Source organism: Lepisosteus platostomus, chromosome 9 (assembly GCF_059453375.1).
Source record: "Lepisosteus platostomus isolate fLepPlt1 chromosome 9, fLepPlt1.hap1, whole genome shotgun sequence".
Classification (NCBI taxonomy): domain Eukaryota; kingdom Metazoa; phylum Chordata; class Actinopteri; order Semionotiformes; family Lepisosteidae; genus Lepisosteus; species Lepisosteus platostomus.
The window spans coordinates 33,488,859-33,511,262 of NC_142619.1; the positions used below are offsets into that span (position 1 = coordinate 33,488,859).

A 22,404-nucleotide genomic window follows, 5' to 3' on the forward strand; every position below is an offset into this window, starting at 1 on the left:
AATATAAAAGTCAATTGATTGTCCATAATATCGCTTACCTATTTTTTCGAAGAAATGTTTGTTAAAATAAAAGTCCAGCACCAGCTGGATTCGAACACACAACCTGCCAGTTGGTAGTCACGCACCTAGACCAGTAGGCTACAAGACAGCTTGCATGATCAGGCAGGCGAAACAGCCCTACACAGCCCTGCCGCAGTACACGGATATAATCATACCGTTATTAAATTCTTTAGATACGCGATTCCATATTATATTCCCTTTTAATCAAATTCTAAAAGTATGCTTGTTGACTCCGGTATCACGTTAGTTAAAGACTTCGAAGCTTAAAATGTTTAGGGAGAAATGGAATACCGGTGTGTATTTTTTTCTTTAAAGTACCAAGACCAGCTATATACTGTATGTTTACGTTCCAAAATTAATATCGTTTATGGCCTTCACACGCGTTACAGTATGCTCCTATTCTTTTTATGCTCAGCTACTAAGATTTCCCTTCAGTGGTAAAATTCAATATCTACAACGGGCACAGTAAAGACGTTTACAGTAAGTCTTTCTACGACAGACCAACGGACCACGAGTGCCCCTGTCGGTCAACCAAACACGCACCGCGGTACCCCGTGTCATCATACCTGCAGTACGTGTCTGTACCACTCACTTTGAATGGCTGCATCTGTATACCAAGAATCAATACACTGTTTCCCAGCATATTGTTTTACACTATGTATCCATTGTTCTAGTATTTATTTTGGTAGTTCATCCAAATAATGATTAATGCAACATAAGGCTGAAACGTTTTAGGCAGTTATTTGGTGAACTTGCCTGACTTGAGGGGATGGCAGCCAGCCAGTGAAGACGAGGCTGACATGACCTCCCTCTGTTCACAACGAATAAGCCAGAGAGCTGCTGCAAGGGTGATGACGTGGTGAAATGGGGAGGGGTACAAGAAGGAAGAGCAAAGGGGTGCTCATGAAGTGAGATATTTTTGCGTAGGAGAGCGAAAGTTTGCAAGATTCGAACCTCTTCCCAAATGTCTGTTAAAAACATGTCACTTGGTGTCTATATTTAGCAGACAGTGTTACTCATCTTCTTGATAACCTTGAAGAAAATGCTTTAAAATAATTCATTTCATACAGTACATTCCTGAGTTCAATTAAGAACAATACGTTTTTGGGCTCATTGTAAGACAGGCACCAGTGATACAACATCCTAGACAGACTATTGGAACCAGAATCACAACAGTTTGTAAATATTAGTTGTTGTAGTACTTTGTGTAGAAACATAAGAGATATGTAGTTGAATTTTTATATAAATGTGATTTTAATGATCAGGCAGCATGTTGGTTAGCATCAGCCTCATGGCTCCAAGATCCTGCATTCCATTCTGGAGCACCCGTTTGCTTCTATGGTCTCCATGTATTCACATCTATTTTTGACAGACACTCCAGTATCCAGCCATGTTCCAGAGACATGTGGTTTAGGGATGATTAGCTATTCTAAATGGTATCTTTAAAGGGGGATGAAAGGAATTCATTGTGGAGGGTCTGGTCCCAGTACAACCAGAACTGACTCTGGGGCTGTAAATAGAACCTGATCAAGCTCAAGTTGCCTCCTCTCCTCTCATGTGTGTACAGTATGTTATAGATCTATCAACATATCCATCACCAAGTTACACAGAAACTAAAGGAAACCACGTGACTTTGCTCAATATTTCCTGATACGTGGGGGGTGTTTTGGTGGTTTAGGTTTATGATCAGCTAATTTAGAACAGCTGGCATCAGCTATTACAATCTGATATATGAACCTTAACCAACTCCCTCTTCTACAACAACATCTGACCTGATTTATAAAAATCAGAATTGAAGAGCAAATTATTAAAACCTTTTTTATTAATGTCATTTCCAATAAATGTCCAGATCTGATTAAATTCTCCAAAATAACAAATTCCAGGAAACAAATCTTACTATAAATTACCAAATGACATGTACAGAGACAGGTGTAATTTGTTATATTAAACAAACCACTATTATTGAACCCAGACAGACTTCGGGTGCAACTCTCAACTAATTGTGTGGCTCGGTATGGATTACCGAGTACATTTTATACATTTTAAACATATGTGTATGCCCATACTTATAAGTACAAAAGCATGGATACAAAGACTGTCGAGGCCTGCTTGAATCACAACCCAGGCCTTAGACACAGCACCACTTGCAATAAAGTTTTGTATTTGTAATACAGCAAATAAAGTGAAATAAAGATTTTAATTTAATTTTTAAAGATTAGCATAATAGCGATCTCGGTTTTGAAAATCCCTGTAGGCATGTTCTGCATCTCTTCGGCTGTGTGGGATTCTTCCAAAGGGCGCATGGTCATTAAAACAGCTATCAAACACTTCATCCACGGTTTTCTCTGCATCTTCACGGCTCACTTTCCGGACAGCTAAGATAGAGCGAAGAGCTCGATCTCGAACACATTTCTGAGGGTCAGAAATAGTTCATTACATTCTTTACAAAATCTCCTCTTCATTGACAAGTTCTTCTTTGAATGCAAACCTGTAATTTTATGCATTTCATTTCAAAAATCCTCTTCCATTCATTAAAAAAATAATAAAACATACAAATACATATGAAGAAGTATGTTTGGATTTAACCAAAAAGTTAGCAACTAAAAGACAAAGTGTGGACCAGGTTCTCAAGGAGGTTTAGGTGTTTTTTTTTTATTCCAGCACTCCGATTACAGAAATATAACTAAATGCTTGTAAGTGGAGTGAGATATCATCACTGCTAGGATCGGTCTTATACAAGTACTATCTTAAGTAAAGAATATTTTTTTTGAAAAGATAAAAAAATAAAAGGTGCAATTGGTAAGAATCAGTTAAAAGCATTCTTTTAAGATTCTCAGTACGGAAGGTGTTTACATTTCCTAAAACCACAGGGGAAATGTTTTATTCGGCTCCAAATACTGAAATTACGTAAGAGAAAGTGCGATTTAATGTTAGACTGCATAAACTAATAAAGCACTAAAACGCAGCAGGTTAATGAACGCTAACAGTCTCCTGCATTTTTCAGTTTAAACATTCACTCCCATTTACTCCTTTTCTCAAAAAACTAAACATGTTTCTCCAGTAGAAATAAAACTGACAATGTTAATTCGGTAAGTTACCTGATGATGTTGTTTAATGCCCAAGTTGAGTCTAATAATTTCGTTACTAAAAGAACAGTCGCCACTAAGGTTAGCTGCCCGAATCTATAAAAAACAAAATATTTAAGTGGTTAGACTACATTTGTAAATCATACAGAAAATTTTAAAAAAAGGATCTTTATAACCACAGGGGAAATCCACATGCTCAACTGCCGAAGTGTGCAACATTTATAGCATAATCCTTTGCATTTCTATATATTCAGAATTGTACTTGAGATTTCCATAAAATCTGCTATTAGATATTAATCTATTAAGGTTTGAATAAAGGTTTCACAATAAAATCAGAACAAATTCACATAATTTCACAACTTTAAAAGAAGCAACAGACATCTTTATACAACTTGTTCAGAGTTAACGCAACAATAATAGATCTAGTCTTACCTCTGAACAAGCCAGATGCTTGAAATTATTAAACCAATCAACGTGAGCTCTGCAATGATCAAACGCATGAATGAGTTCGTGGGTGACAACCCTGTTCATGTGGGATTGTTGATGAATGTTATTCTGACATAAAACAATCTGAAACAAGAAAAAAGGGTCAGTGACTTGTTGAACGTGTGGTATTATTTTTAGTAATAATAATAACAACCATCTTCATCTTACTTGTGAAGTTGTAGCATCAAAACCACCGCTAACAGTTCCGTCACAGTCCTCGCAGGAGAAATGCCTATCTTTGTTAACAGTGCTGAAATAATGCATTAAAACACGATGTCATCATTATCATCATAATAATTAAAGCGACTTCCTAGAATATCAACAATAAAGCAACCTTTTCTACTAATTATGTGTAAAGTATCTACAAAAAATGTATATTAAATTTTGTATAAAATAGCTGTTTGTTCATAAAAAAAATACATACCATCCCGAACGTTTCATTGCACTAAGAAGCAGTTTTGCATATGGACCTGGGGGAAACAAACGTTTAGTTTACACACAAAAATAACAAAGCGAAAAAGCAACAAAAATATTATTTATTAACAACTATACTCCTTTTCGTTTTTTAATGCTTTAACAATTACCGGTGTCACTTAGATTTATACATTTAAATTAATGTAATTATTGTTTATTAGAGACATGAAAAATATAAAAAAATAACTAAGAGTATAACCAAACATACTTGTGTCCAATGTGAATTTCAGCATGACCTGACACTTGTGATTATAAGTAAAGAGGTTTTTCGCGAATGATCCTTTTTTAAATGTCTGAGTATTTCTTTCCGGAAACAGCTGATAACCATAATCTTCTTCATTCTTATTGTTTTGGTCCATGTCACAAAAAATTAGGCGTTCACTTCGAAATTATTTCAATAACACTTTACCCAACCTTTTCTTAACGTTTCACCAGCAGTAGGTCATTCTGTGTTTTACATATGGCGTGTAATGTCAAAGGTAAAAGGTAAAGGGTCACTCGAAATTTGACTAATGGTGATACAGTATGTTATCGAACGGCTACCAAACAGTGTTTTACATTCAAATTGTGTTAAGGTATTTTGCTAGGCGCCATTTTGCTCTGGAACTAACTTACAGTGGAAGAAAGCAGAAAATTACGCCGTCATTCTACGCCTCAGGCGTGTTTGATTTTCTGTAATTTTTTCTTCTCTTCACTGCCACTAAACGTGGTGTTTAGCGAACGGCCAATACTTTTTATTGTATACTAACTACAAAGACAAAAATATGTAAAATGTATTTAATAATACCTTGAAGAAATATTTTGTACTTTTATTTATTTAAAATCTTTTAAGTATAAAGCCAAGACAATGTTTTGCCTAGACACAACATTTCATTATTTAAGCACAGATCGCATTCCAAGAAGCAAAGATCCATGTAGATTGCTACTGTATAACACGTTGTACAAATCAAAGTGAGTCTGTGGCAGCAGTGCTCATGCTTTGACGAGTAAACTTAATTGTGTCCGACATTTATTTCATTGTATTTCAGACGGCTAACTAACAAGATCTGCAGTACCGCCACCGCCAGGTATGAACGAGTCGTGTGAGGATCACTAACTTTTTAACTTTTTAAAAAACTTTGTTTTTGCTTTTTTTGCTTTCCCCCCCGTTTCATTCACTTGTTGCTACGTTGTAGTGTCATGTTGAGACATCTGTATATTTGTATGTATATACCCCAGTTTGTTGTATTTCCGTTTTTGTATTTATTTTTTTTAATAAAAATATCACAAACTGGTTACTTCCGTGGCACATTGTGCTGTATCTTTAATTTCTATCTGGTAGACGGGCTATGGTTTCCAAGCCAACTAAGCTTTTTTTCCTGTTTCCGAAGAAGCGCAGAGGTTGCTGGGATTTGCTGTTATGGCGCCGCACGCGATCGTTTACCAGGTGCTGTAAAAATAACCGAGGAACTTAACGATTTGCTTATTCGTCTGCGGCCGATTGTTCCCCTACGCTATATAGACATATACGGATAATACCCGCTACAGGTACGATATTTATTTGAATTAATCGTCGATTGTAGAGGCAATTTATCAGCGTGCTATCTAGTGAACTAAAATGCATTTCTCATCCACATATCCACAAACAGACCAACTGATTTATGATGTATAAAGTTTTCATTAGAGCTGTTGCTGATATAATATGACACGGTCATATTATGACATTTGTATATAACCACAGAGCCTAACCAGATTGACTTTTAAGCTCTTTTCACGCACATCTTACCTTCATGTTTTATTTTTAAAAGCTAAGGCATGGTTTTATACAACCTTTTGTGCGGTGAATATTTTTGTTTTGTGCAAACAATTAGGATACATTTATTAGTTATCATACACATTTTAGGTAGATTTAAATTACTGTATTGTTGTAATTAAGAAAGTCTGCATGTTAGGGCAGTTGTTACTTCTCTTGGTTTTCAGTTCTCGTGTTTTACATGAGAGTCTGATTGACCCTAAATAATCTCAAGCAGAAAAGGGGAAAATAGGTTGAAATGAATGTGCTGAGTGTCCTAGTTGCCCGATCTTTAACCTAATGTGCAGTGTTCTGGGCTGAGTTTGACAGGAGGGAAGACAAGGTGGTTGTGATTCCTAATAGGACGGACTTATGAATTCTGAATAGACTAGTTTGTGGTATAAACACAAGACAACATGCTATCTCCTTTTACATTTTCAAGAGACATTTTTTAAAATACAGGAAAGGCTTCAATTGTGTTTGCGACATATTCCTTAAATTTATTTTAGAAGAAAATGTTTTGGTGCCCCCTTAATTTTGTGTTTTGTAATTTTACAGTGTTTTAATCTTGCATCAAATCAGTTGGACTAGCATGTCTGCACAAAATAAAGCCATAGAACTGCAGCTTCAAATGCGACAAAATGCAGAGGATCTGCAGGATTTCATGAAAGAGCTGGAGAGCTGGGAAATGGACATAAAGAAGAAAGATGAGGAACTGAGGAGAGAGAGTGGTGTTGAAATTACACAAGTAAGTTTGTCATGAGAATGAAGAAAATGCAGATAAAAGGCAGCCATTCAGACATACTTGTTTGGGGACTTACGTTAATCTCTCAGGAACACATTTCTTCATAATGTGAGCATTTATCAGGTTTCATATTAATTTTTCATCCAATCATTTGAAATTATTTTTCACTTGCAAAATAAAATTTTAATGCTTATGAGACATTGTGATGTTTAGAGTTGAAATATAAAGTATTGTATACATTCACAAATAGTGTACAGTGTATGTGCTATATTTAGCCATCCCCTTTATCCAGGAATGTTATGTATTCCATTTAAATAATATGCTCTAAAATATTAACAGTAGAAACATAGCTTATATAATGTAGAATTAAACCAGTCTGTTAATACACCAGTGTCTCACAGAATAATTATCAAGCAAGGTACAGAATACATCAAAAGAACGATAAACATTAGAAATGCCAGTAAAATACTGTGCACAAATCTTATGAGAATAAGGTCCCAGAAGTTGGTTGGAGATTTTGCAGTCCTCATGTTTCCACAATGAGAGTACAAGCAGAAAGAAACAGCAGAAACAAGAACCTGCTGATTGTGCTGTTTTTGAGATGTTGAGTTATATTAGAAAATCTGAACTCTTACATCTGATTTAGGAAAATCTGCCACCCATTAGAAATACTGAATATAGAAAGAAGAAAAGAGAAAATAGCAAAGTGGCTGCCAAGAATGCAAAGAATGAAAAGAAGAAAGCATCCAGAATAAAATCCTGCGATTATGTGGCATGGGAAAAATTGGATGTGGTAAGTTCATCTCATTCTAACATTGTTTTCTCAGAGTGTGTCATCTATTTTTTTATATTTTTATATGATTTTCCGAATATCAAAACATGCTGTTTTACTCAAAGATCAATTTGATTGATGTTCTTATTGAACAAGATGTGCTTGAGAAAACTGAAGAAATCTGTAAAAAAAAAAAATCAAAGTTTTTGATTCACGGCATTCACATTTGACAGTGAACACCTGTATATCTTTTTCTCTCCTTGGCACTGAAAAATACAATAGTGAACTCCATACTTTCCTTTATTTGTATTAGGTGATATAAAAACTATAACATGTTTATTTACCTGTTGTGGTGAAGTTGCTGAGTTAGATTAACCTTTGTTCCATCTAGTAGTAGTTTTGATAAATTAAAAATATATTCAGCATTTGTTGAACAAACATAAAATATCATGAATTGTCTTGTATTTCTTAAAAATACATTAATAAAATTAGAAATGTCATAAATGGCTTTTATTGACATTACTTATTTCTGAATTAATCTTGCATAAAACCTTAAGAAAAACATTTTCCAGCAATGGAGCTAATTCAAAGTTATTTAGTTTTAAATGTTTGTAGCATTAAAAAATGTATATTTTTTTAAATATTTGGTAATATAATGAGCCATGACAATATGCAGCATTATTTTCCCGTCAATTGTTTGTCGTTAGTTTCTGATTTTTTACTTCCTAAAGAAATAATTTCATACATAAATTTTAGGATAAGCTAATGGAATCAGTAGACAAAGAAGAAAGTCCAGCTGAATCTCATGAATCTGATTCTGATGAAGATGGGATTCATATTGACAAGGATCAAGCTCTTTCTGAGAAGGAAAAAGTGAGTTTTAGTCTCTTTATTTATAATGCCATAATCTTTTTAGTAACCAGTATTAATTCAAGTGTATATATAAATTCTATATGAATGATATGTATTTAGCTACAGGTGTTCTCTGACTTGCATAAACAATCCTTAAACATTTTATAGTTAAATCTGCTGCTCGGTGGAAACAAAACACCCCAAAATATTGCCTAACACTGATTGTCCTATTACATATTTAGTTTTAATGAGCAACAAGTGAAATTGTACTAGATAAAAGTAGAAATGGTAATAACACATTTTTCATTATCATTTGATTTATATTTTATGTGTTTCTAACTCTTCAACAGTTATTGTTGTTTTGCATAACCAGCTTGTCAGTTCATTGTCCTCAATAATGACACCTGAGTTAAGGATCTATGGTATTTGTGATGAAGGCATATTGATTCTAAAAATGATTGGGTTGGGTTTCTTTGTGCTAGTTCTATGTATTTTAAATATAAGTTAAATTTGTTTTAATGTAAAGTTCTTTAATATAAAATGTTGGCAGTGTGAAGCTTGTGATTTGTAGCTACTTATTAATACATCATTTATTGTGTTTTCTATTGTGTATTGAGAGATGCATGCTACAGTAATCCGTGATATTGGCAGAAAACATTTCTGCATTTCGAAAATGATTACGATTTTTAGTGTAGAATACTCACTGGAAATCAAGTATACCTTACAATGTTCCTCTAAAGTTTGTTCATATTATTTAGGGGGCTTTTTAATATACTTGCAGGGAAATAAATTCTTTAAAGAAGGAAAGTATGATGAGGCAATAGAGTGCTATACAAGAGGTATGTGTGCTGATCCATATAATCCCGTTTTGCCCACAAATCGTGCTACCAGTTTCTTCAGACTAAAAAAGTAAGTATGCCCTTTTCTCTGCAATATTGAAAGAGAAACATTATTTGATCAAAGTATTTAATCTTGCAAAATTAATGTAGGAGTCCTTAATTAGTTAGATGGCTCTTCCTATCATTGTGAAGCAGAATTCAGCAGATTGTTCACCCTCTAATAGGAAATGTGAGCTGGGTTTAGACACAGCTTAGTTTTAACCTACTGGTGGTGTGTTGTTGCAATAGTAATTCTGCACAATAGGAGAGGAACTGCAGGTTTAAACATTTGGTTTCTGTGTTTGGCTGAGGAGCCAATGGTGCAAAGCTATCGTCTGTGGGATATGAGCAGGTAGCTGCATCAGCATGCATAGGCTGCAAAGCCCATTCTCACCTGCTTTATCCTTTCCTCCGCTCCCCGCCCTTTCTATCTACTCCATCTTTTCTTCTGTGCCTTATTTATGTGCTACTTTGCCTCTCTTCCTCACACCTGAAGAAGGCTCCACAGCCAAAACATTGCTTTTCTTTTCATAACCTTTCAGCATGAAATGAACATTTACCTGTTCATATGTGGGATTCTAAGTTCGAATCCACCCTAAAGAGAATGTTGATGTTTGAAGTTTGGGTTATTCTGATAATTATTCTGTGCAATCCGTATATCTGGAAACCATTTCCTAACAATCCAGGCAGTTGTGTATTTCAGTTGTTACACCAGAAGTTGCACTTTGAGCCCTTTAATTTTTCTCTTTTGTTAGGTATGCTGTAGCAGAATCTGATTGTAACTTAGCGCTTGCTCTGGACAGAAACTATATTAAGGCTTATGCCAGAAGGGGGGCATGTCGGTTTGCACTCAAGAAGTTTGAAGGTGCTCAACAAGGTGAGTTTTCATACTCGCATATAACATTCACAGTGTAAGTGCATGGAGGTGGAATCTGTTTTAATTTTGTGATGTAACCTAATTATTTAATTAAATGATTAGCTGTAATACTTCTAAACCAGCTCTGAAGTGTTTTATAGGTAATTTGTAATATATCTTTCTGAATTCATCTAAGAAATTGGGTCGGTTGGTGTGTAAGACTCTTAAACTCTTAGGTTTGTAACTTTATCCTAGCAGTCCAGTTAAATTTGCTCATTTGGAAGTCTGTTCACTCAGATTTACAGTAAAAAAAATCCTGCTTCTTTTCTTGGCTGAAGGACAATGGCAAGAATGATTTATCTTGGATCTAAATGTTGAACTTGCTAAAACTCAGTAAGTTCTTAGAAAAGTAAAGTGCCAAATCTATTGAAATTATTTGATTAGTGACTTCCATTGTATCCATTTATTTGAAATTGACCAAAGGTTAACGTTTTCTGCTATTATCATTAAAGATGCCATAAGTCTATTTAATATCAAATTGTTTTTTTAAAGATTTGTATGGCATATAATTTTAATCTTTCTTCAATTTTTCTAATTCAAGATTATGAGATGGTCCTAAAGCTGGATCCTGATAACCTTGAAGCACAAAATGAGCTGAAGAAAATAAAGGAGGTGTTTACCTTTATTACCTTTGCTGTTCATTATGGCTCTGATGAAAAATCATGAATACTAAAACCCTTTTTACTTTTATTTGTAGGCTTTGGGGTCCCAAGAAGTAAAACCCAACAAAAAAGAAACATTAGCGAACGAAGCACCACAGGTAGATGAGAGTGAGCAGAAACGGATTGAAGAAGAGCAATCAAAACAGCAGGCTGTGGTGCAAAAAGATCTTGTATGTATTATTATCTGAAATGCATTTGTTCTAGGGATCTTTGTCAAATTTGGTTAAAAAGGACATTTAGATTATAGGCTTTATTTAGCTGTAGTTGGTTTATGCCAGAAATCGTGGTTGCTGTAGGTTTTTCCTTAATCATATAAGGAGGAATGAAATAATATATTGTTTAGGTTCTCTTGTATGTCTCAAATTCTTCAGGAGGAGTGCAGCACCATTCCTTCTCGGCAAAGTCAGTCAACTCCATCTCCTGCTGGTTGATGGAGGTGGAAAATGCTGGCTCAGACATCTTTATGATATTACCCAATGGATTCAAAAGGATGATAACAGCATTGTCATGTTTTTGAAACCATTGGGTGAAAAACTAGGGTGGGAGCATTTTTATTCTAGAAGATGCCCCTCCCACAGAAAAGAAAAGCTGCAGTATGGGATGAAGGTGATTCTTTAGTACCATTAGTTAGCAGTAAGCATTGGCCTTGCCTTCTAAGGGAATGAGTGAACCGCAGACATATGAAGTTTATTAATTAATTCCTGCACTCCACTCAAAGCGCTTTGCAGGTAATGGAGACTCCCCTCCACCATCACCAATGTGCAGCATCCACCTGGATGATGCGACGGCAGCCATTGTGCGCCAGAACGCTCACCACACATCAGCTATCAGTGGGGAGGAGAGCAGAGTGATGAAGCCAATTCATAGATGGAAATTTTTCATAATATCACTTTTCATCTTTTAATTTTGATCCTTGTACTTTTTAGATTCAGCAAACATCTCAGGTTTTAGTAGATTCTGTATTTAGCCTTTTATGAACCAATCAAACTCAACAAAGGCAGCATCTGTATGTTTCATTGTTGCATTTTGTTGCTCGTCTAGATTAATCTAGATTTTTCATAATTTAACTGTGCTTCAGGGTAATGGTTATTTCAAGGAAGGGAAGTATGAAGCAGCTGTTGAGTGCTACACCAGAGGAATGTCAGCAGATGGCACCAATGCTCTTCTGCCAGCAAACAGGGCCATGGCATATTTGAAACTGGAAAAGTAAGTTCCTCTATTCCTTGGAAACACAGTTTAATATTGTTATCAATACTTGCCTTTTCATGTTTTCATTGAATTCACAATGTAATTTAACATTACAAAACAGGTAATAAGTGCAGCATGTATGCGTTTCAGCCATTTTGTTTTACAATTTCAGAAGTATGGAATCTTCTATATTTCTTTTTAAGTTTTTGTACAGTTTGCTCTAGAACATGTAGGAGATGTATGACTTAATAAATATCAGAAAACATGCACTGTGGACTTCTTAAATTGTTCCATATAGAACACTTTTAAAAACTGAGAGTACTGGGCTAAGGTGTTGTAGGTGTTGTATTGTATGTGTTTAAGTACCTTAAATGGAACATTGTTTTCATTTTAATTTAGTCGGGAGCATATCCATCATTGCTTCAGAACATACTAAGGAGTAACAGCTTTTTCCTAATATGATAAGAGTCATTTTCCTGTTATTTGTCCTTTACAGTAGCTTTGACAGCTTCTCATTATTTCCTTGTTTCTGAAATTGCCTTGAGATATGGGTGGGAATAAACATGTTGTAAGCTTTGGGCTGCAAGATGACGTTATGAGTAGCTGTGCAAGCCCCTGCTTGCCATACTGGGGCTGGGAGAGATTCTGAGGAGTTTGGTCTACATCGACTACATCTACTGAGTGATGCAGCTCCTACTGATGATACTGCAAGGCTACAGTCCTCTGGAAAGTCACAGTGGTAACTGCTGCTGATTCGAGTTCACCTAACTCTGGCAGCACATTGGGCATCCAGGTCTCAACTAAAGAAATAGTCTGGATTTAAACCAGCCTTGTCTGGATTATGCCTGTGTTCCTTACTTCACTCCAGAGATCCTGTATATCAAAGTATTTCAGTCGGTTTCATAACTTTTGTATCAAACAGGTATAAAGAGGCAGAGGATGATTGCAGCACTGCCATTGCTCTGGATGCGACTTACACAAAGGCTTTTGCCAGGAGGGGGAGTGCAAGATTAGCACTGGGAAAGCTGAAAGAAGCCAAACAAGGTAGAAGGAGTGTTGTGCTTTTTGTTGTTTTTTTAATAATCACATAGAGTTTGTAAAATTTAAGATCCTTGAAATAAGTACTAAAGGTATAAATATAATGTAGTCAGTGCTATCCCGGCATCACAACATAGTCTTCTTACAACTCTGCAGCCACAATCCAGTTGTCAGCTGTAAATACCCAGACTTTTCAGTTTGGACTTCTCAAGCTTTTTGTGGTTTTGTGACTCAGACTGTTCTCTGAATAATACTGCTTTTACTGTACTTCTGAACTGACCAATTGAACAAACCCTCGTCTTGTAGTTGCAGTGTTTTAATTGTACATGTAATCTTTCCTGGCCTATATTCTGTTGACGTATTCTAATAGATGCTATGTGTTTTCCAGATGATCAAAATAATGTAATACTATCTATTAAGGTGTTAAAGGTCGTTGTTGGGCGAAGCTTTGTATTCACAAGGGCTCATTAATAGGCACTTATTTATTGATATAGGAAATTGTAGTATATCAATACATTTTGCATACTGGATGAAATCTGTGGAAGTATTTTCTGGGCTTAGTATTGAATAACAACGGGTTCAATACAAATGTTATTTTATTTAACAGATTTTGAGACAGTTTTGAATCTGGAACCAGGGAATAAGCAAGCAATGAGTGAACTCGAGAAAATGAAAAAGGTACATATGTATGTATACTTTTTATTGAACCTAATGTGGTTAATCTGAATTTGACCTGTCTGTGTCAAGAACCATTAGATTTGGGGAAAAAAGTAAAACATTGAACAGAAGTAAAATATATTGTTTTCTGTTAAAGGAGATGGTTGCGAAAGGTTTGATATCAGAAGATCAGCCTGCAGAACAGAACATACAAGGTGATTGTCAGAGAAGAATTGTACAGCCAATAAATAAGCCACCTCATCTGCGTTCAAAAGTAAGTACTTTTCTAGCATCAGTAAATAAGATCTATTGTTTCCCAATAAAACACGCTGTAGAATTCCCCAAAGATATATTATTTACTAGCTGATACAGCTAAAGCTCTAAAATGTAAACAAAACATTAATTGATCATTATTTTGAAGACTAAAATTGGGAAAACGTGACCTTCCTTTTGTTTCTTTTAATTGGTACATAACCGTTTTAATCTCAAAGGCTGCAAATGGAAACATCAGATATGCATGCCAGTATTTAAATTCATAAATGATTAATTCATTTGGCTAATGCTTTAATCCAGAGTACCTAAATTTGTACCTATTTGTACAGCTGAGTATTTTACTGAAGCAGCGTGAAGTGCATTCCTCAAGGGTACAACGGCAATGTTCATCTTGGGCTTTGAACCCACAAATTCTTAATTATCTGCTCAGGCTCCTAGACAGTACCTCACACTGCTGCATGCCAGAGTTTACCAAACATATATCTTTAAAAATAAATATCTTTATATATTAGATAAAATATAGAAAAATAGATCAAATATATCTTCATTTTACATAATGCATATGCTCTTCCGTTAAATAATATTGTGGATCTTTTTGTGACCTTCCCAATACTTAGATCCAAGAATCTGAAGTCTTTGTCCTAGTGACTAAAAATATCTTGATAGTCATGTAGAAAAAGAGTAGCCACCTTTTCACAGCCACCTCTGTGCATACCTTTCAAATATTAATCTTCAGTTCTCTGCTGAATTGTGCATTATTAAACCTCACAAGTCATGAATGAGGCCAAGCATTTCTCTTTTGCCGTTGCTTATGGGCATCATCATCTTGAAAGTAGGCTAAATAATACAGATTAGGCTAAGGAAAGGGATGCGAATGACAGTGTAGTTCTGTTTTAGTTGGTAAACAAAAATATATTATAGAAGACAAAATCATACATCTGAACATGAACATGTAAACGTAATTACATGTAACTAATCACTTACTGGTAAGCCATCATACCTTCACACAGAGTTTGCAAACCATGTACATAGTTTCCATTTACATGTTCCTATTTTTTTGTGAGTGATGGATGTTGTTTTTTTTAAATGTATTTATGATTATAAGGCATATAAAATTCTCCAGTGGTAAATGATGGTAAAGGTGTCCTTGTGCTGTGTTGCTGTAGAATTTGGAAGAAAGAAAAGGAAAGAAGGAAAGTGATTTGAATGTTATCTTCATAATAATACAAAAGTTTGCAGTTTTGTACAGTACTTCAGAATCACTAGTCATTAAGATAATAATATGTTGGTATATTTTTCTGAAATCCCTATTTCCATTTGAATACAAACCAAATGAAATTGTAGAATCTGCAATTTAAATTATTTATCTTCCAGTTAAATATTACCAGGTGAAGGAAATGTTTAATCAAAACAACACCTATCTCTGACAACTGGTCTGACAACATATAAATGAAACCCACAATTAAAGACTATATTATGTTTGTTATTCACAACTTGGAATCAATTGAAATGGGCTTCTAATATATGTAGTTAAAGAGAGCAGAACATTTAATACTAGACTTGATAAAGCTGTCTGGAAATAATACCAATAATGACTTAATGTATTTAAAATTGACTTGCCGAAATTAACCTTAAGAGAACCTATTTAAACTATTTAATATTGTATTACTACACACTTCCAGTTAGTGAGCACATGAATAAAAATATAATTGTCTTAATATTGAGTGACTGTGTGTCCAGTATTCCTATAAACACCTCCTACACTAAATGGTCACATTATTTTAAAACCACACTCAAATAAATAAACTCTCAGCTGCAGGCAAAGCATTGTTGCTTTAAAGTGCAAAATAAACATTTCATTTGGCTGGAAAATCCCTATATATAAATCATATTGAAAAGTGGATTGTGCATTTCTGTTTTACACACCTTTTCCCTCATTCTGCAAGAAAAAGAGAATGGTATCAGTACTTATCATGTACTTATGAAATAAGAAATAGAGAATCATTTTGAACTTGAGGCACACCTGATACCACTTGTCATTGAAAATAAAGTGATATAGCAGTGCCATAGCAGAGAACCTAAAACAAAAAAGGATTTCTGTAATAATTTCAAAACTGAATTTGTAAGTTCCAGGATTCAGTACTGTAAGAACCTTGACTGTGTTTAACACTTACACCCACTATAGTTAGTAGATCCTAAGGCCTAAGGAGTAGTGCTCATGTTCCTCACATTCATATTATTCCACAGGAAGCTTTCAATTTTTCTGCATCACTTTTGCTGGGTAATCTCTTTTTTTGCATTTTCTTAATTTCTATAGTGGTGTATTTGATCTTCTGTAGATATTAGAAGTTAAATTAAATGCCACATTGGAGCCAAAAGTACTGAAACAATTTGGCATGCATTTTCACTTTGTGTTTTGAGTTACTCTCTTCATGTACTGTATGTAGTCATTTTCACGTATTTAGGACAAATTATTTGCTTAAAATGAGAATTATAACTGAGTGCTAAAAGTTAATGTGTCTTCATTTGAAATAGAAAGCTTAGGAAACAAAAATCAATTAGGTGTTAAAAAAGAAAGAAGAGAAAAATCAGACCTTCCCTGGCTAATTGAGTTGTTTTAATTAGAAGAGCATTTTAGAAGTACCCTTTGAAATATTGATGTAAATATTCTTTTTAGCAGTGAAGTGCTTGAAGATGGCTCTTTGGAAAAAAATCTAAAGAAACTGATTTGATTAAGTATTTGGCTCAATAAAATGAGGCAAATAATCAGCGTTTTGGCTGCAGACATTTTTTCTTTGGTTTGCTTTTAATGTTGATTAAGTTGTTTAAAGTCATTTAACACTTTTTTAGACATATCTAAATGGTCTTAGTGTTGGTGGCATTAAAACCTTCTTTAAAGCTTTCTGGTGTATAATAAAAATAATTAATCCATGCATACATAGTAGTCGTTCTGGTTAACTTTTTTTTCTTAGCTTCTTAAAATAACAGTTGTTTTGCTCTTAGTGAAAATAAAATAACCCTCCCCTTAACCCTTAATAGTTCTTTTTGTCTCTGCAAATGTCGTGAACTTATTATAGCTTAGAGTTTATAACACCTTATATACTGTAAACTGTGGTCAATAAGATTAAATTGCTGTGTTTTAATGGTTTGAGATTTACATATTGGCATATTAAGATTAGTTTTCTGTGTAATTAAATGCAACATTATAACATAATATTTTATTTTTTGTCAGGATTCCTCCAGATTATTTTTGGGTCTTGTTGAAACTATTAGGTGAAATTGTTTAAAAAATCTACAGAACATTAAATGAATCAATCTTTCCTACTGTATCCTGTCTTTGGTGGTATCCTCTCCAAGTTTCCACCCAAAAGACCTCTAAAGTCAGCTACAATAGAGGCACTGTGCAATTAGGATTGGACTATACCACCCACAGCACTCCAGGCCTCCCTCTGTCTCTAAATCTATAGTTCTTTAAATTACTGGAACAAAGTAATGGCAACTGTTTTGCTTTTCTCATCCATCTGCTCTATTAGTTCTAGTAATACCACAATATGTGTTGATTATAAAGCAGATTTTGAGCTTTCTTTCAACTTGATATATTTCACTGTTCAGAAACCCCTAAGACGAATGGTTATTGAAGAAGTTGGTGGTGAGATTTCCATTTCAAAGAGGACAGAAAGGACAACTATCTCAGCAGCATGTGAAACAGTATCCTCGTCTAGAACAGTAGTGAGTGAAAGCCAAGCTGTACCAATGGAATGTGCTCCTAGTCCTAAAATGCTTAAAATAGAAGAGATCTCTGATTCTCCTGCACATTCCACTGACAAGTAAGTAACTAATTTTCTTGTTTGATGTTCATGTCCTGAACTGGACTGTTTCAACACTGACCTAAGCAAAATAACATAATAAGAGAAAAGATGCATTTGTTCAGAAAGGTATCGAATACATGCTTGAAATAAAAGATGAATTATATAGCTCTTAAGAAAATAGTTAAATTAATGCATGTAGTTATGTTGAGAAAATGGAGGTGATCTTCAGAGAACAGAAAATCATTATTAATATTTTAAAAAACAATGTGACTTGTCAAACTCTGATCCTGCAGTGATACAGCATTCCCACCATTTTTTTTCCTGAGCCTTTTCATTTAATTCTTTTGCTCAATTTTCTGTAGTAAATTTAGTTCTTAAAGCACAAACTGCAGAAATCTACTGATCTATGTGCTTATGTTACCATGACCCAACAGAAAGATGTTTGTAGCTCAGTTTCTCCAGACAAAAATCAATAATGTGCTAAGTTAATTAAATGGATTAAAGTATTTCTTTAAAAGTACATAGACTTATTGTTGAAGCTGATTCCCTTTAATGCTTTATGAAATTGCTAGATGAGAACTTCAGATAAACCGCTTGTAACCAAACAAGGAAGTCAGGCTGTAATGGCTTTGTTTCTAACCATTTTTTTATCTTGGGTTATTTTCACATTGTGTTAGAGTTGTCTGGTGATATTTTAAGTGATTTTTTGTGAAGAATGAGAAGCTAAAGATTTAATAAAAATAAACACAAAGAAACATGTATAAGAAATTATTGTGAATAAAGATTTAAATCAGTATCTTTCAAACCATGTCTTTTTCTATTATTTATTTTGCAGAAGTCCCATCACAAATGATGTGAAGAAGGTAGCAGAGAAATGTGCTGATGTGGAAAATGTAACAGATCAGAAGGGATTACCTTTTTCCTTACCAGAGTGTTTATCCATTCCTCCTGTTCCTGCAAATTGCTTTCAACTTGAAGCAGACTTGAGGAAGCTGAAAAATCACCCAGATGTGATCTACAAGTACTTGAAGGTACTCTCATTTTCTCTAGACTGCTAAAATGTATTTAAAAGAATTTTGTCCCTTGAATTTTTTTGCTTTGCATTGTTGAATTTATCAGATTATATGAAATCATTAGAGTATGAGCTTTCAAGATTTAAGTCAAATATGAAGCAATTTTGCATTGTGAAACAAGTGACTTTTTTTTCCAGCAAATAGAGCCAAACATGTATCCGAAAATTTTTGAGATGTCTTTGGAACCTGACATTCTGAACCAGATTCTGAAGGTTTTCCATACATTTTACATAAAGTAAGTCAATGTTTCAGAAAATATAAGTTACATTTGATTAGCTGATAATGTATCTCACCATAAAATATTGAACGCAAAAGTTGGATGGTTACCGTTATGTATACATAATAGATTTATTGATACACATCTGTGATTTTGAATTAACCTGCATCTGCATATGTAAACAAAATTTCTGTCAAAATGTCCATGAATAATCCATGTGAAGCTTATTATTGAGACGAAGTGATTTCACTTAAGATTTTTCAAAGATTCTTGCCAACATAGATTATTCTCAAACAGGAATTTTCAACCAATCTCTAAACTCCAGGAGATACTCAGAGGGGCATTACTGCCTAATTTACGGTGATATGATTGAGGGTGAAAAAAACTCAGCTGCCACAGTGTTTTTCTTTCATACAAAAAATATTTCAAAGTACTATAGCTGGAATCCAAGCAGTGTTAGGTATGCTTTTCTGGGTCATTCACAGCTGTAATCGCACAAGGTAATGTTTGCTTTAACACTGTGGAATTATTGTTTCCATTAGCTTAAATATTGATAGTGTGAAAATACATAATAGAGATCTGCCTATTTATGCCTAGAAATCTGTTTGATACAGAAACCCTTACATATTGTAAACAGACTTTTGTCCAGTTTGGTCTGTCTTGGTAAAACTAGCTGTGTTTATTCTTTAGTTAATTAACATTCATCTGTTTATAAAAGAGACACACAAATTAAAAATGTTACTGAAAGAAGTTGCATTATATTATTCCAAATTTGTTAGCAGTCCCTAGCAATCACTTTATCAGTCTTCCTTGGCATCATTTAACTGTTTTGTAATGATGCTAATGCAATCAAGCATATCAAATTGGTCCTGAATAAATTTCAGTTTGCACAACTCTTTCTGAACCATACATATTTTTTAAAAGTATTCACCCCCTTTGGCATTTTTGACATTTTATTTTCTTACATCATATAATCATAATAGGTTTATTCGGGAATTCTTACCACTGTTCAACACAAAATACTCTGTAATGTCAAATAAAATTAACTCTGAAGCTTTTTTCTTAATTCATTACAAATATCAAATGGTGTTGACAGTCACTCTGTTGATGCCCAGTTGTGCTTTTAATAATTTTAGAGTTTATAGCAGTATTATACAGTGGTGCTAGAAAGTTGGTGAACCCTTTAGAATTTTCTGAATTTCTGCATAACTTTGACCTAAAATGTGATCAGATCTTCATCTAAGTCATAAAAATAGATAATGAGAACCCAATAAAATAAATAACACACAATGGAATGCTCTACCATACATAATATGTGTAGCCAATATTCAGCTAAATATTTTAACACTGTTCTTTGCAGCCCAGTGTATAGGTTCTATTAGTAAATAATAATTGTAGTTATTCACACGTAAAAGCTCAAATACATTGAACTTATGTTCATGTATTTTAGGTATGAAGATCCAATCCTTGTTTTTGAGATTCTAAAGAACCTGGCAGAAGTGAAACGATTTGACATGGCAGTCATGTTTATGTCACCAGCAGAAAAGAAAGGTAATCAATTTTCTTTGCAACCCAACTTCCAGTAAAGTAAAATGTTGTGTGTTCATCTCAAAACAGAAGCCTTTTTTGTCTTGTATCGTGATTACCAGTCTTCAGTGCTCTTTACCATATGTTGATCTCTGTGCCTGTTTATTTGCTTCAACCATTCTTATCCTCTATAAGTCCTGTTTTCCTGTGACCAATAAAGCATGCTTTAACTCAGCTTTATAGAAAAAAAAAACACAGATGTATCTTTTTTTATTAACTAAATGGTCATTCCAAGAGGAAGAGACACAAGCTGTGGCAAAACGTTGAAGTTTTTTTTTCTTTTTTTTTCAGTTGTACAAGATTTGTTCACCTCTATTCTTCACGGTGGCTTGGATAATGAAGCAGTCAGATGCCTAAAGAAGAGATACAGTCTTTGATGTTTGTTAATACAAGCCTGTTATCAACAAAATGAACATTTATTTTAAAAAAAATTGTGGTCAAGAATTGACCTCTCATGCTGTTGAGAAGAGCCCTAGCAACTGAAAATATTTGCACATAACTTTTTCAGATAATGTAACAAAATACAAAAGATATGTCTTTTATGTGAAGTTGCCAAGTCTAAATATTTTGATTACTATTCTGTCTACCCTTATGTGTTCAACTGATTATTGTTCTATGGATTTACAACGCTGTGATGTTTGTTGTACATACCCAGTCAGAGGTCTGGATTAAATTAAATCCACATGACAAATGCAAGTAAAAGCCCCATACATATTGGCAAGTTTTTATTGAGTTAAAGCAAGGAGCTCCTGGCAAACAAAAAGATACAGTCAAGCATGAGGTTTGGAATTTGCCATTGCTTGATAGTTGTTCTGTAATCACATATATGATATGTAAATTGCAGTGTTTGATAGGTCGAAGGTTTGAGTTGATCTCTAATCTTTAGCATCTGTTTAGTGTTGCATAATCACTCTCTTAATTAAACAGTATTGACTATGGCAACACTCACTTCTGGTTAAAAATGTCCATGCAAAAGAATACCTGCAGCATATTTTAGTTAATACAGTTTGACCTGCAGTTTGCTATTTTACTACTTCAGGATTTAGCTGACCAGATGCAGCAGAGACCCACAGCAGAATTAAGTACATGTAGCATTGCTGTAGCTATAGCTGTAACTTTTTTGGGCTTTTAAAGCTCATATGGTCAGTTGAACATGTGATCCAAGATAAAAAAAAGTGTTGGGTAGATGTTATCTAGTCCTTTTTGGTTTTACTGGTTCTTCAGAGCAGGCTTTTTGTATTGACAGCAATAAAAACATTCATGTGTTCAGTGAGAATCCTAAAATTTCATATTTAGCACATTTAATTTAAGTTGGTAGTTAAATGTTTTCTTGGACTGAGCCTTATGCAACCTTATGCAAAAATAACCAGATGGTGTTTAAAAATTAGCAATTTAAAATTAAATCCACCATAGCAAATTATAGTCACAATTTATTATTTCTAAATGGCATATTTTGAAATTGTTGGACTTCAGAGTGATTTAATGGAGTTAAGCTTTAATAGATTAAGACACGTGGTAATTTCCCTGTAAATGATTAATTATGCAGTGTGTTCAATAAATATTTGTAAAGCTGGTGATGAATAAGAATTAGAAATAGGAAATAACATGGTCATAAAACATTCTATTTCTTTATGAGGTGTATACAGTCATTCGAGTGATTCTTCTAAAGATTTTTTCCTGGTGTACAGATGTTTTGAGACACCATATCATAAAAAATGTTAACTGATGATCTTTTATTCAAGGTGACTTAATAAAAAAATATAAATGTAGAGTGAGATATAAAAAGTTAATGCAGTTATATTGCATAACGATGAAAACAAACTTGAACTAAAAATATTTTACAACTAGGTTTCCAATCTT

At 34.1% G+C, this 22,404-nt stretch overlaps 2 protein-coding genes across 5 annotated transcripts; one reads left to right on the plus strand and one right to left on the minus strand.

Moving 5' to 3' along the window:
* Positions 1-1,864: 1,864 nt before the first annotated feature.
* Positions 1,865-4,604, minus strand: atp23 (ATP23 metallopeptidase and ATP synthase assembly factor homolog). Its single transcript, XM_088644776.1, has 6 exons — positions 4,315-4,604; positions 4,057-4,102; positions 3,801-3,882; positions 3,579-3,716; positions 3,159-3,242; positions 1,865-2,472 (listed from the first exon to the last, which is right to left on the minus strand). Exons 1-6 carry the CDS (start codon positions 4,463-4,465, stop codon positions 2,269-2,271), a joined length of 705 nt encoding a protein of 234 aa, XP_088500902.1. The 5' UTR covers positions 4,466-4,604; the 3' UTR covers positions 1,865-2,268.
* A 245-nt stretch (positions 4,605-4,849) lies between these two features.
* On the plus strand, positions 4,850-22,313 carry rpap3 (RNA polymerase II associated protein 3). Of its 4 annotated transcripts, none has more exons than XM_088644772.1 (18): positions 4,850-5,173; positions 5,477-5,633; positions 6,436-6,625; positions 7,269-7,415; positions 8,151-8,267; positions 9,028-9,155; positions 9,880-10,001; positions 10,582-10,652; positions 10,738-10,872; positions 11,781-11,908; positions 12,813-12,934; positions 13,536-13,606; positions 13,743-13,859; positions 17,471-17,685; positions 18,503-18,698; positions 18,878-18,975; positions 20,408-20,508; positions 20,836-22,313. In XM_088644772.1, the coding sequence occupies exons 3-18, from the start codon at positions 6,470-6,472 to the stop codon at positions 20,919-20,921; spliced, it is 2,010 nt and encodes a 669-aa protein (XP_088500898.1). In that variant the 5' UTR covers positions 4,850-5,173; positions 5,477-5,633; positions 6,436-6,469; the 3' UTR covers positions 20,922-22,313. The 4 variants fall into 4 exon arrangements, with proteins under 4 accessions (XP_088500898.1, XP_088500899.1, XP_088500900.1 ...); XM_088644773.1 differs by having other exon boundaries at positions 18,506-18,698; XM_088644774.1 differs by lacking the exon at positions 13,743-13,859.
* The last annotated feature ends 91 nt before the right edge of the window (positions 22,314-22,404 follow it).